The 13,011-nt window shown below is 38.5% G+C and overlaps 1 protein-coding gene across 1 annotated transcript in view; it reads left to right on the top strand.

Moving 5' to 3' along the window:
• The window catches only part of LOC139777070 (dipeptidase 1), a 98,189-nt gene that overhangs the window by 64,292 nt on the left and 20,886 nt on the right, over positions 1-13,011 (top strand). Inside the window, exons 5-6 of the mRNA XM_071714267.1 lie at positions 6,672-6,804; positions 10,763-10,913. Coding sequence (XP_071570368.1) covers positions 6,672-6,804; positions 10,763-10,913 — 284 coding nt within the window. The remainder of the gene's footprint in view (positions 1-6,671; positions 6,805-10,762; positions 10,914-13,011) is intronic.

Raw genomic sequence — 13,011 nt, 5'->3', positions numbered from 1 at the left:
AAATATACAACGCCGACGCCAACTTCAACATGAGTACCGGCCTATGTGCGTGATATAATTTGAACGAGTAAATCGCGAAATTACCGAATAAATTGTATTAACGTCGACGGAAAGAGCGAGAGCGAAAATATATTCTAATCCGACCGTTAGAAAAAAAAACACACACACACACACACACACACACACACACACACACACAATCGTCACCCGTAAGTATCGCAATGAAACGAAATAACTTGTGTGCCTCCGTTCCCTGTTATCAATGCCTATTCTGAATCGCGCGAAATATCCGCTTTAATGGATAGCCGTCATTTCGATACGTTCATGAATCGCTAAACACAAGAGACGGTTAAACCGTGCGGGATTTTGACAATCGTTAATTATTCGAAGTGATCACGTTTGTAAATCGCGAAATTGCCGAACAAATTGTACTATAACGTTGACGGAAAGAGCGAGAGCAAAAATGTATTCTAATCCGACCGTTGTTAAAAAAGGCAATCGTCGCCTGTAAATATCGCGACGAAATAAAATAACTTGCGAGTTTCGTTCCCTATCGTCAATGCCCACTACGAATCGCGCGAAATATCCGCTTCGATGGATAAACGTCGTCTCGATACGTTCACGAATCGCTAAACACAAGAGACGGTTAAACAACCGTGCGGGATTTTGGCAATCGTTAATTGTTTGAAATAATCGCATTTGTAAATCGCGGAATTACCGAGCAAATTATATTAGCGTCGGCGAAAAGAGCGAAAGCAAGAATATATTCTAATCTCAGATCAATATTAATTTGCGTGTTTTCGTATCTCGACAAATGGATTATCGCGCATCTAATGCGTCGCGTTTTGTGATCTCATTAGCGTCGCCACGTAATTATAAATGCGATAAATATTCATCACGCGAAAAATAGTAATAATTAATAATACATACATAGTAATACCTACGTAATATTACGAGAATTGAATTGACTCGCAAGATGTTAAACTATGGCAAATATCAAAGCATTGGTTTCAAAGTTTTACTGTTTGAAAGCAGCTATCGATAGTAAAAATCTTAATATATCCTAAGCTATGTAAAATTAACGTACTAATTTAAAATATTTATTCCCGAGAATAATGATAAAATTCTCCTACGAACGCAAAATAATTTTTGATCGATATCCTCGAAATATAAATACATTATTATAAACTTTTTTACGCGATTAAGTCTGCTAAAATGGATTTCCACATTTGCTATTACAAAAAAAACAAATTAAATATTTTTCGCATTTTATGTAATCGTCGTTGATATTTTTGGATGAGAATTTTGGTACGTAGCATTCTTCATCGCGATAATCTCTACAATATTGCGTTATCCTCGAAGCGTCGAAGAACCGTACATCAAATTTTCTCGAGAAGACAGCGCAAACCTTTTTACTTTGCAAAACCAATTTATCACGCCACGGGTGTTCGCTCTCATTTCGGGGAGCTTACAACGAAACAAGCCGGGAACGAATCGAAGGTGCATTAACGCGCGGCGGAAATCTGCAACGGCAAAGTTCAAGGCTCTAGGGGAGTACTTATGCATAGATAAAAGCACCCCGGCAGAATGGCGGACGGAGTTTGGTGGCGAAATGGTTCTCGCACGTTTTCTGCGGGAAGCTGAGAAGAAAGCGCCACGAAAAAGCGCCGCAAACCTGGAGCGGTGCAGAAAAGCGTCCAGGAATGGCAGGAATCGCGAGGTAGTTGACGGAAAAGTTTTCGCAAGCGACGAAAATTTTACTAACTGCGTTTTGATGAGACACGATGGATCCGCGCTTACAAAGGACAGAGATTGCTGCATGCTAGTTAACAAATCAGCAATTTTTGTTTTAAACTACACGAAACTGACGCGGTAGAATCAAAATTAGTTTATAACAACAAACGTAAAAAGTACATATGACAGAAATCATATGAGAAAATATTCCAATTTTATTTTAATGCAATTTCTCTGGAATAATTGTTTTAAGAAAAAGAAACTAATCATAATGCGCAGATCTATCTCTCTCTCTCTCTCTCTCTTTTTAAGAATAATATATTTATTATAATAAAAAGTGCGAACGTCTAGATAATAAAAGCAGATACATGTCTCCTGCAATAATGTTATATACGATATAACTTTAAGATTGAACTTTGGACATTAACACATGGTTTCTAATTAATAAGCTGGACTAGTCTTGTAGATCCTATTGCAATTGTCGATCAAATATACACGTAGCATGGCTTTATTGTTAATTATGTACATGTTATTAATGATTAGCCGATTAATTTCGATGCATGAACTGATGAGGTATTTTGAATTCAGCATAATCCGCCAATAAATGCTCTCTCACATCAATTAATTAATGGAAATTAATCAATTATATTCTGACTCAAGGATACCTAATCTACTGTCAATACGGTTTTATCGATATTATCAAAAGATTGTACATAAATGTGAAAAATCAGATACAATATACTACTCGACATTAGTAATTATAAATATAAATTTTATTCGCGGCAATATAAAGAGTATCGATACTCATGGATAAAAATGAGTCCTGCGCTTGAAATTACGGCACTAGAATTACCGATAAACATTGTTTAACATTTTATGGTTACACAGTCGTAAAATAATATGAAAATAGTAAAACGAGATAACATAATAAATAGCATATTAATTATGACGACATTATTATTACCTTTGCGATATATATTGTATGTTCAATTATTTGTGGTGGCGGAAATGTAATTTTATTTCCATAGAATTTTAATTTGAGTTCAACCGTACGATACATTACGAATAAATTCCATATGAATACACAATATACAGAGGATTATTAGTATCGCCGTATTTCCATATGAAAATGACAGCGAGATGAAGTGTTTTAGTTTTTAGAGCAAACCTTTGCCAAAAGAAAATTCACTCCGTTTACCTCTACAAAAATACAAGTAAGGACCGTTACGACTAAAAAAAGGAGCCGTACACCAGGTTTATCCTTTCCACCCCTCGAGCTATCGTGCAGAAAGTATAGCGGTAAAAACGACATAACGAAACAAGGAAATGCCGTGTAATTTGCGAGGGCGAGTGTATCGAGGCGCATTCGTTGCGGCAGTAAACCGGTTCCTTCGGGTCGAGCCACTCAAACTTCGCGTTCGTGCGCGATGCGAACTCCACGGTACGTAGATAGGTAGATATCCTTAACAATGGCAATCCTGTTTACGAACAAATTCCCCGCAGCGGGAGCGCGACGAAATTCCATTTCTTCTCAGTTCGTTGGGGCGCACACAGGGACGGAAACCGAGTTCCTGCCCGCTTAGTACTCCCCCCATCCTTTACCACCCTCTTCCGCCCCTTAACTTCCGTCGAAAACGCGGAGAAAGTACCGTGACCGCGAAAAGATTGCTGAAGTTTGCAACGAGAGAACAGCGATAAAAGACAATCAGCGAGACGAAAGCTCCATCCACGAAGTTGGCCGCGCTGGACTAGCAACCCCGTACCGTCGTTGTTTACTCCAAACTATATCCTTACCACCTGTCTCTCTCTCTCTCTCTCTTTCTCTCTCTCTCTACCTTCCGGCGCGAAACGGAAGCACGCCCGTTGGAGCGGGCTATTTCGGGCGCAAGAAAATGATTTTCGTCGTCGGGAAAAGGCTATTTCGAAGGAATACGAAACGAGAGAACTCTCACGGATCGTGAGTGCACTTGCACGCGAAACGCATTGAAAGCGTCTTTGTTTTCGAGAGCTCCTTCACTGCGCGACGTCACCTTCGCAAAGAGACTATGTATTATGATTTTCTCTACGTTGTGCATAAAGCAAGCAGCGTGCATTTACCGAGTTTTTGGCAGATTTAACTAACAGCATGTAAAGTGGCAAGTCTAGAGTTAGTTGAACTGATTAATAATAAAAAGGTCTCTGAGTGCTAAAGATGAAAATCTGTTACTACTTTCGTAAGTAGCACGCACACACATACACACACACACACACACACACACACACACACAATGGCACTTAGCTGACTCTTTTATATGTACATGTTGACAGTAAAGTATGAGTGCCTGAAGATGCACGTGCACCATTACGTTCTTCTCAGTTACAACTTACAACTATAAATTCGAGTATCCGTGGTGTTTATTGGCACAATTACGTCTGTAAAATTTGACGCTATTCCGCGAAGCGACAGCAAAACGCCTTCCATTTAACGCGCGTCGTTGTTTATCCTTCATCCCGAGTTCACGCTGACGCTCTCAAGATACGTTTTCTTCGATAAATACGTTTCCGCCCTGGATTTCTCAAAACGTTGCACCGCTATCGAGCGGATATTCCGTTGGCAGCCGTCGCGTGTTTTGAACCACCTCCCCCCCCCCCATCTCGTCAGTGTTATCTGCTTTCCTTCTGCAAGAAGGCACGTAGCTTTCCGGTCGGACGGCTTTATCTGCCGTATATACCCCCCCCCCCCCGCGATATCATTATTAACTGCGATTCGCCATGCGATCATCCGCGCGCGCGGTCTACAGCGGCGCGGGGGTCGTCCGGAAGATAGGGAACGTCAGATCCGCCCTCTGCTCGCTGTTGCTCGCTGTTTGCAACGCTAAACTCCATCAGTTAGCGGCGTCAGATTATTAGCGTCCCTACGTCTATTTCGCCGTGACGAATAACCCTCTATCGCGCGCATCTGCCGCGCGATGTACCGGAAAGATGTCTACGCGCGTGTCACGCGCATCCGCACTCCGTGTAAATTACGCGCAAAATACTATAAATTATTTGAATTCACATAGCCCGTGAATTCACTTGCCTACCAAGAGCGATAAATCATATGCGTTTAGGATCCTACGAACATCGAGTATTTGTGACGATTGTCACGATCTCGAGCAATTCACTAACAATAAGAAGAATAATGTAACCCTCGCGCATAGTAGTATCTTCAAATACGCAGTCAAAATAATAGCGAGAAAATATAAATGCGTCTCTCTGTTCGTAACGTCACGCGGAAGTGTACATAGAACGCGTTTATATACTATCGGCGATAAATGCGAGCGTCAAAAGACCGTTCGTGAAACGCTACATGCCGAGACGATAGCTCCGATTTCCCCTGCAGTCGAAAGAGAATTCGTTTGAGTTGCATGAGACTTCTGTGACGATTCGTCTCTCATCTCTCCCTATCTACCTTCTCTCCGCTTTTCCAGCTTTCTTTTATCCCTCGCTATCCGAACGCACGCGATCCTGCCCATCCATGTCATGCGATTAGTATAATAACGTTGATGTCGGAAGAGGACCGGCAGCGCGAGAATCGAGGATGCCAATCGCGTTAGACTATACTCGGAACTGAAATTCAATATTTACGCCAGTGCGCGCGGTAACTCAGTGTTAATTAGACCGCCGAGTAATTGGTAACGCTAGCTCTCTCAAAGCCTCTACGAGAGAGCGCAGTGAAATTCGGGCTGAATGCCGTATTCCAACAACTTGCTGCCCTGCGCGTCTCCTTCCCGATATTGACGTTCGATTACGTTCGACGACGCACATCGAATGCTCGATCGAACTCCAGGAATTCAACATTTGCCGAACTGCGTGAACGTTTAACTCGAGGCTGAGCGTTTACGCGTAAATTAAGTAAACACGCGGGAATTAGATCATTTCGCCTGGTGCAAGCAAAGTTTAAAATCGATGCAACTTTGAAAACACAACTTACGATGATTTTATCGAAAGAAAATCTTAATTTCAGTATACTAATTACTTTTTCTTCGATCAATATCGACCTAGAATGCTAAACTTTTTGTATATATACTTTCTTTTATAAGCAAAATATACAAAAGAGACTGCTTAGCATACAATTAAAGATATTAAATTCTCTCTTAATTAATTTGGTCCCGTAGACTCAAGATTATTTACTTTCTCGATCAAAATATCATGTTTTCAATTATGCAAAGTAATTAGATAGATATAGATAAAAGTATCGGTATTTTTCACGTGAAATTCCTTCTCGGCAAGAAGCCTCAAATAACATTCCTTACGCGATAAAACAACTGTTAAGCGCGGAAGTAAAACCCAAATTCTTTAACGTAAAGAGTTAATGAAACGTTTATCGCGCCGACAATCGTAAAGCATTGTGAGCAATTGGGCGTGACTATATTACGACACTTGTAATACGGAGTCACGCGATATCAGAACACGCGAAAAAATACACGAAAGCTACTATTAATAATGTTTCATTTGATATCTTCCACCGCAATGCTTTATTGTAGCAATGTAGCTCCTAGAAATGTATTCGAGAGTTAAAAGAGAGAATAAACCAACAATTACACGATTTTATATGAACAGATTTCCTTTTTTTTCGGAAAAAAGAAGTGCCCTTTTTCTAAATAAGTTTGTTGAGATATCTTCTTCCGTTGATATTTGATTTAACCATTTTATATCAAGATTTTATATCACTATTAAGCCTACCAATTGTCCTCTTTCTCCTTTTTTCATTTTCTCCCTCCGAAAAATATTTTCAATCGATTAATTTCGTGCACGAGAAAAATGGGAGAGAATATAAAAAGAAAAAAAAGTTGTTTTTTTTTTATTTGAAACATTCATACCGCAAGGACTTTGTGTTAAAACATTTGTTAAATTGAATTTCATAGAAATGCTAGATTTCTAAATAATCTAATAATATAATCTGCTTCTTTTTTCAGTTTTGGTCCGCCTACGTTCCTTGCGGTGCCGCTCAGTTAAACGCAGTTCAACTCTCACTGGAACAGATCGACGTAATTCGTCGACTCGCCGAAATGAATGCTCAACACTTAACCCTGGTTACCTCCGTCAAAGGTGAGTATTACATCAGCACTGATCTATAATCAACAATTTTATAATTTTTCCATCATATTACGTGACAGTAATCACATCGCTATAATCTTTCTTCATATTAAATATCAGTAATTTCTTTTCTAAATTCGTATAAAAAATTGCAATTCTATTCTAAACGATCTAATATCGATCTGCGCGTTTATTTTTTATCATCAATTTTAAAGACGTAAAATTATCTCCTTTTTGCCTTTATAAAGTATTTTATAACTACGATTGTATAGTTAGCCAATTAATAAATAACAGTAATAAATGTTAGTAATATTATACGAACAATGCGATGTGTGTCGAGCAAACGCAAATGAAAAACGAGGATCGTTGAGTTGAGTAAAAACGTCAACAATACCAAAGCGCGTACAATGAATGTGGGTCTCTAAAGTATTATCAAAAGAATCCACGTTGTGTCTTCAGGAGCAACGTTGGTTTATTTGAACTGAACCTTACCTTTTGTAACTAAAAGAATTCTTGCGACCGTCGTATTATGTTATTAAATGTAACACGGTAACCGGTAGAACCAATAGATATGAAAGCGACGGTCTTGGAGAAAGTTTCTCATCGGGACGATTCGAGAGGATAAAGGACCGCTATTAATTGCTCGACTTCTCCGAAGTTGAAGAGGAAAGTCGTTATTGGATTCGATTCGATGGCGTAACTTGGTATTAGGGAAGATTTATCAGCAGTGGACAAAAGTATTAGGCTACCGCCCACGCCATAATCGGCGACGGTTTCTGCTGATTCACGAGACACCAGAGACATAACAGTATTCGACGTAATAAGAATATTAAGATTGAGATAATGCCTGCCGGATCATTGACGGACCTTTATCACTTCGCGATTCGAATTAATCTTGACGAATTAATGCCAACTAACTTATATTATCACTTTCATGTTACGAGTACTGCTTAATGGACTAATTAATTATCATCACATTTTTGTTGCGCGCATATTTGAAATATTTTATACAAATTTAGGAAAATAATTTAAAGCTCTAACACCCCACTACATTTCAGAAACCTGTTACGAATTACCATTAGGTATGTCAAAGTTTATCTCAATACAGTAAGAGATAAAAAGATTACGAAATGTTGAATGCAAATTTTTTTTGTTTCGCGAACCTCCATTAACGTTGATGACTGGTTGAACCACCTCTATTTTTAACGAAAACTCATTTACCGTTAAAAATTGATGGGTCAATTTATCGTCTGTTAACGAGAATTTGTGAAATGTTGGCGAAATCGACTAATGGAGAATAAATTTCATCGATATGCAATAGCTACTTTTACGATATATTCATGGAGAAAAAGAGAAAATATAACCGAGAGGCAACAGCGGCGCTAAAATAAAGAACGAACTGCGCGCATAGCCGACATAGCTTAAAAGAAAAGAAAATGCCAAGCAGGAGAGGACAGCGGGAAGGATATACGCGAAAGCTTGTGAAAGTTTTTGCGACAAGTAACTCACTTCAGAAACCCGACTGCCATTTTCATAAGCTCGTTGAAATCGAATCGAGGTCGCGCGAGAAAGAGATAAGAACGTAACATTTTACGATAGCTTCTGCACAAAGGCTGCATAAATAATCGAAAAACGATTAAAAACATAACAAATAGTTCGAACGATGTACATTGTATAATGAAAGACAATTTACTTCAAATAAATTAGTAGATAATCTTTTATTACAACGAAACTTTATTTTAATAAAATTTTAGTTTAAACTTTAGTCGCCAAAATATCTCATGCTGGAAATTGCGATACAATTTTTGCGATTGATAAGATACAGTTAATCTTCCAGTAATGAAAAATTCGATCCTCTCGCGACGAATATGCTTATGCAAATGAACAGTTGATTGGACACGTATACGAAATCAAGTTACGCAGTTGAAATATGAAATGGGGAATATGAAGAGCGAGTGAAGAAATGTGTGTGGGACTGGCACAACCTCGCAACGAAAGCCTCGCAGTGGAACTTACCGCGAGTAACCCGGTCCGGAAAGCTGTCAGCCATTTTCATAAGCTCGAGAAACTTCGCCAAGTGGGAAGTGGAAACGAGGTCGCGGTATGAAGAAGGTAAAAGGTGGAAAAGCCAACGGCTCGTGCATGCGAATCTATCTCACAACAGCGTCCAAAACAGACAAAAAAACCGCAATTTTGAAAATTCATTGCGTTGAATTTGACCAAGTGCAAAAAAACGTTATTAATTAATAACTAGCAAGATACTTCAACAGCACTCTAATTTCTTCTAACTCATATAAAAACATATAAAAATCGATACCAGAATCAAAAAATTAAATCATTGATAATGTAAATTATTTATAATAATTGTGTTAATTTAGTCCTAAGGAATTTATTTTTTCGTTACATCGATATTTTAATATTATTATCTCGCGCAATGTATAATTTGTTAAACCATTTTTACTATTAGATGTTCCTTAGATCTCAGATTAGATCTTATATGTTACATTATGTAATAATAAGCTTATTGTAAAATATAGTAATTAATAACAAAAACAGGAAAGTTGTTAAAGCAGGAGATATATTCATTTAGATTCATTTTATTTTTTTTTAAGGCAAAAGCTGCTTCCAAGCGAGCTTCGTTCAAAGTAGCAAGGCAGAGAACAATTACAAGAGAAGATTACAGCTTTTTAATTTTCGAGATCAGTGGCGCGTTACTCTAAAGAGAGAGTATGCGGCTTTCTTGTATCAAGATAAAAGATATTAAATCCTATTAAATGCTATAAAACGCTTTAGCTTATCGTATGGCATGATAAAAGGATGAATCAAGCGAGCGCGTAAAAACTTTAGGTTAATATTAATTTATTATTGCAGTTTTTCTTTGTAATTATTCAATGTTTTTTTAATTACAATCCGATATCCTCGGATTTAATCTATATAAAAATTTATGCAACCCCATCACGGTCTACAAATTCGATTATAATTATAATTATATTGACCAGCATCAATAATAATTTACCAATTTACCAAAAGCTGCGCAAAGAAATAAACAAGATATCGTAAATGGCGTGGGTGTAGCGATAAAAAAAGCGCAGTGTGAGAATTTTTATTGACGAACGAATGGAAAGCAACAGGATAATAAAAGTTTACGAGTCTGACGAATCCGTCATTAATCCTGAGATTACAGATATTCATACATATACCTTTAATATCGCAGCAAAACGGACTTTAAATCCAAGATATGCAGTTAAATAAATAACTCGCGCGACTCGACATACACGATATAAAGTACGATAAATCAGCGGGCTTTAATATCCCACCGCCGCGCCGCGCCGTCTCGATGCAGCCTGAAAGTTTCAATGAGGCGATCGACAGCACTCCTGAAAGCACTTCCGAAAGCGGATCTGAAAGCCGATTTTTACCGATCTTTTCATTCATTCCCGATCCGCCTAAAGCGCGACCGACTTTCCGAGATTCCGTCCGATCTCTTCACCCGGCGAAGGTCGTAAATAATCTATGAACACCATAATTCTACGATCCCGCGGCTCCGCTTAATCTCATAAAGTGTCACTTTAATCTCGCCCGGGGAAAAAAAATAGGAAAAATTATAAGACTAGCGCCGGCGGCGGCGGAGCAGGCACGACGAAAAAACGGACGAAACTTCGCTGATTCACGGAAGAAGCTGTAATTCGGCCGAGAGCAAAGTTCACCGAAGATGATTCGAAGTTCCGCGGGAGGATGAGCCTCGAATAACTCGTGTACTTAGGTGTTTCCTGAGGTTTAAATATTCTCAGTTCGGCAAGTTCATCGTGGATAGCGCTACCGCAGTTTTTAGTTTCACGTTTACAACATTAAATCGCTAAAATGTGACGAACTTTCTATTATCGTAGAACGTAAACTAAAGAATATGGCACCGAGAGATTTTTTTTAAATTAAATCCTCGATTAAATCATGATGTAATGTGTTTGCGCAGGTCTCATCGAGGCGCATAGAGAAGGCAAGATCGCAAGTCTAATCGGAGTGGAAGGTGGTCATTCCCTGGGGAATTCCTTGGGTGTCCTCAGGACATTTTACGGTCTGGGAGCGCGATATCTTACTCTGACACATGCGTGCGACACCTCCTGGTGAGTATAAATTACGAGGGAGCGTACATATAAGAACTTGTCTTCGGAATAATTAATTTATCGCGATCTGAAGCTCAATGAGAGGAATAACGGACTCGTAATAAACCGATCACGCAGCAACAAAAATTAACGAGATGATAAAGAGCGTTGTGATAGAATTTAATCACGAGTAAAAATGAAAATAAAAAAGCTAATATATTCTTTTTCAAATTATGCATGAATTATGTATCATAATAGATTACGGTACTTAATAGGGATAACACTGCTTGATTTCAAATAAAAATAACAATCTTATACATGTTACATTATCCTGGAGCTAAACTCGATTTAATTTACAAACAGAATTATAAGCTCTATATCGATTTAGCTAAAAAACAATATTTTGAAATCGATCATTCGCTGAAATATTGATTTAGTATAAAATACGCTTTAACTTTAACTTTCGATACTATGTTCCTCGCGTCAATGCACGATTCATTAGAGTTGAAAGATTTCACCTTCCTATTCACGAGATCAAGATTCTGCGGGGCGTTTCGTTTTCTCGACATCGTTCTTGTCGTGCCTCCTCTTACCTCGCGCTCAAGAAGTTTCTCAATGTACATGCCGCTCATTCATCGAACATCCGGTTTTTTTATTCGCAACTCATTGTGCTTCGTATCACAATCCGCTCTTAGAGGCAAACCAATTCCACGGCTGATCGGCTTAACCGAGGGCCGAAATAACCTGAAATCTGGACGCCCGGAAGTTCTTTTCGGTATAATTTCGAAAGCAGCCCAAAGCCGCCGCTTATTTTCCAGCGCGTCTGAAAAAGAAACTTTACGCCGGAGGAAAGGAAGAGCTTTGTTTCGCAGAGAGAAAAAGAGGAGAGTAGCACCTTTTATCAAAAAGACCTCAGAATCCAGAAGTCAACTTTCACAATTTAGTCTCCTAATCAGTTACTGTAAAGACATTTCTTTAAATTATTCTGACTTTATTTTCTAATTTTGCCAGATTTTGTCTGACATTGTCCGTCCCGATCTACTACATCATTTGTTCATCATTATACATTTGGTAAATCGAGCTTAATACTTGATAAAATCTTATAACGATACGCTCCGGCCTTTATTTATGTTACATATTGCTACTACGAGTTTATGGTTTATTTGTTACAATTTTGAAACATAAACAATCTTATATCTTTTCTCGTGATGTTATATATCAAAATAAAGCATTTAAAAAAATTATCTAATCTTTGCGATGTAATCTTGAACTTAAAAATATAAAGTTGCGGAAAATTTATTACTATATTTTTATTTTATGTTTTGTTTTTATTGCATATATTGGTTTATTATTATCTGCTCGCTTCTTGCGAGCGAGATTGCGAGACGAAAAATGGAGCAGAATAGAAACAGAAACGCTTTTCCTCCTCGAACATCGATCTTTAACCTCGAGGTTTATGCCTCCCTTGCGATACCGCGTGCCGTGTGGAGTTGTAAATAAAGTCCCTTTGCTTTTATACGTCCGTTCGATCCGGGTCACATGAGCCGCGACAAGTTGCGTTTTCGCGGAAAATCCAACATTGCATTATTTGCGAGCTGCAAGTTACGCGGGCCATAAAACAGAACTACACGCGCGCAGAACAGCGACATTCGACTCCCGCGCGGCTCCGCGGTCGTTTAATTATCACGAAGCCGCGGTCATTTACACAGATCTTCGTCGTCGAAAGGAAATTTTATTAGCGACCAACGAAAAATTCTCGCTCGACTTTTTCTACCCTCTCGAACTTCGCCAAGTTTTTTTTATCTTTTCAGCATAATAATATTCATAATCCGGAAACTAAAGTTTGGAACATTCTAGTTGTTTTTTCTCTTCACGAAGCTTGGGAACGTTCATTAAATGGCCGCGCCGAAGAAGTCGGGATGATGCCAAAAATTCAAAAGTATATTTCTCGCGATTTTATTTTTCTATTTGTTACATTTTTCACATCCGTTTTACCTCTTTTATCAACCGAATTTCAGAGATTGTCAACCGCATTCGTCAACCGTACATACCCACATTGCTCACTGTATCTTTTATGAGCGCGAGGAATCATGCTCGAAATGTAATAATCTCATTCTGT

This window comes from Temnothorax nylanderi, unplaced genomic scaffold (genome assembly GCF_030848795.1).
Source record: "Temnothorax nylanderi isolate EJ_2023f unplaced genomic scaffold, tnyl_v1.0 TNYL_tig0137_pilon, whole genome shotgun sequence".
Taxonomy (NCBI): Eukaryota; Metazoa; Arthropoda; class Insecta; order Hymenoptera; family Formicidae; genus Temnothorax; species Temnothorax nylanderi.
This window is presented reverse-complemented; position numbering and strand designations above follow the sequence as displayed.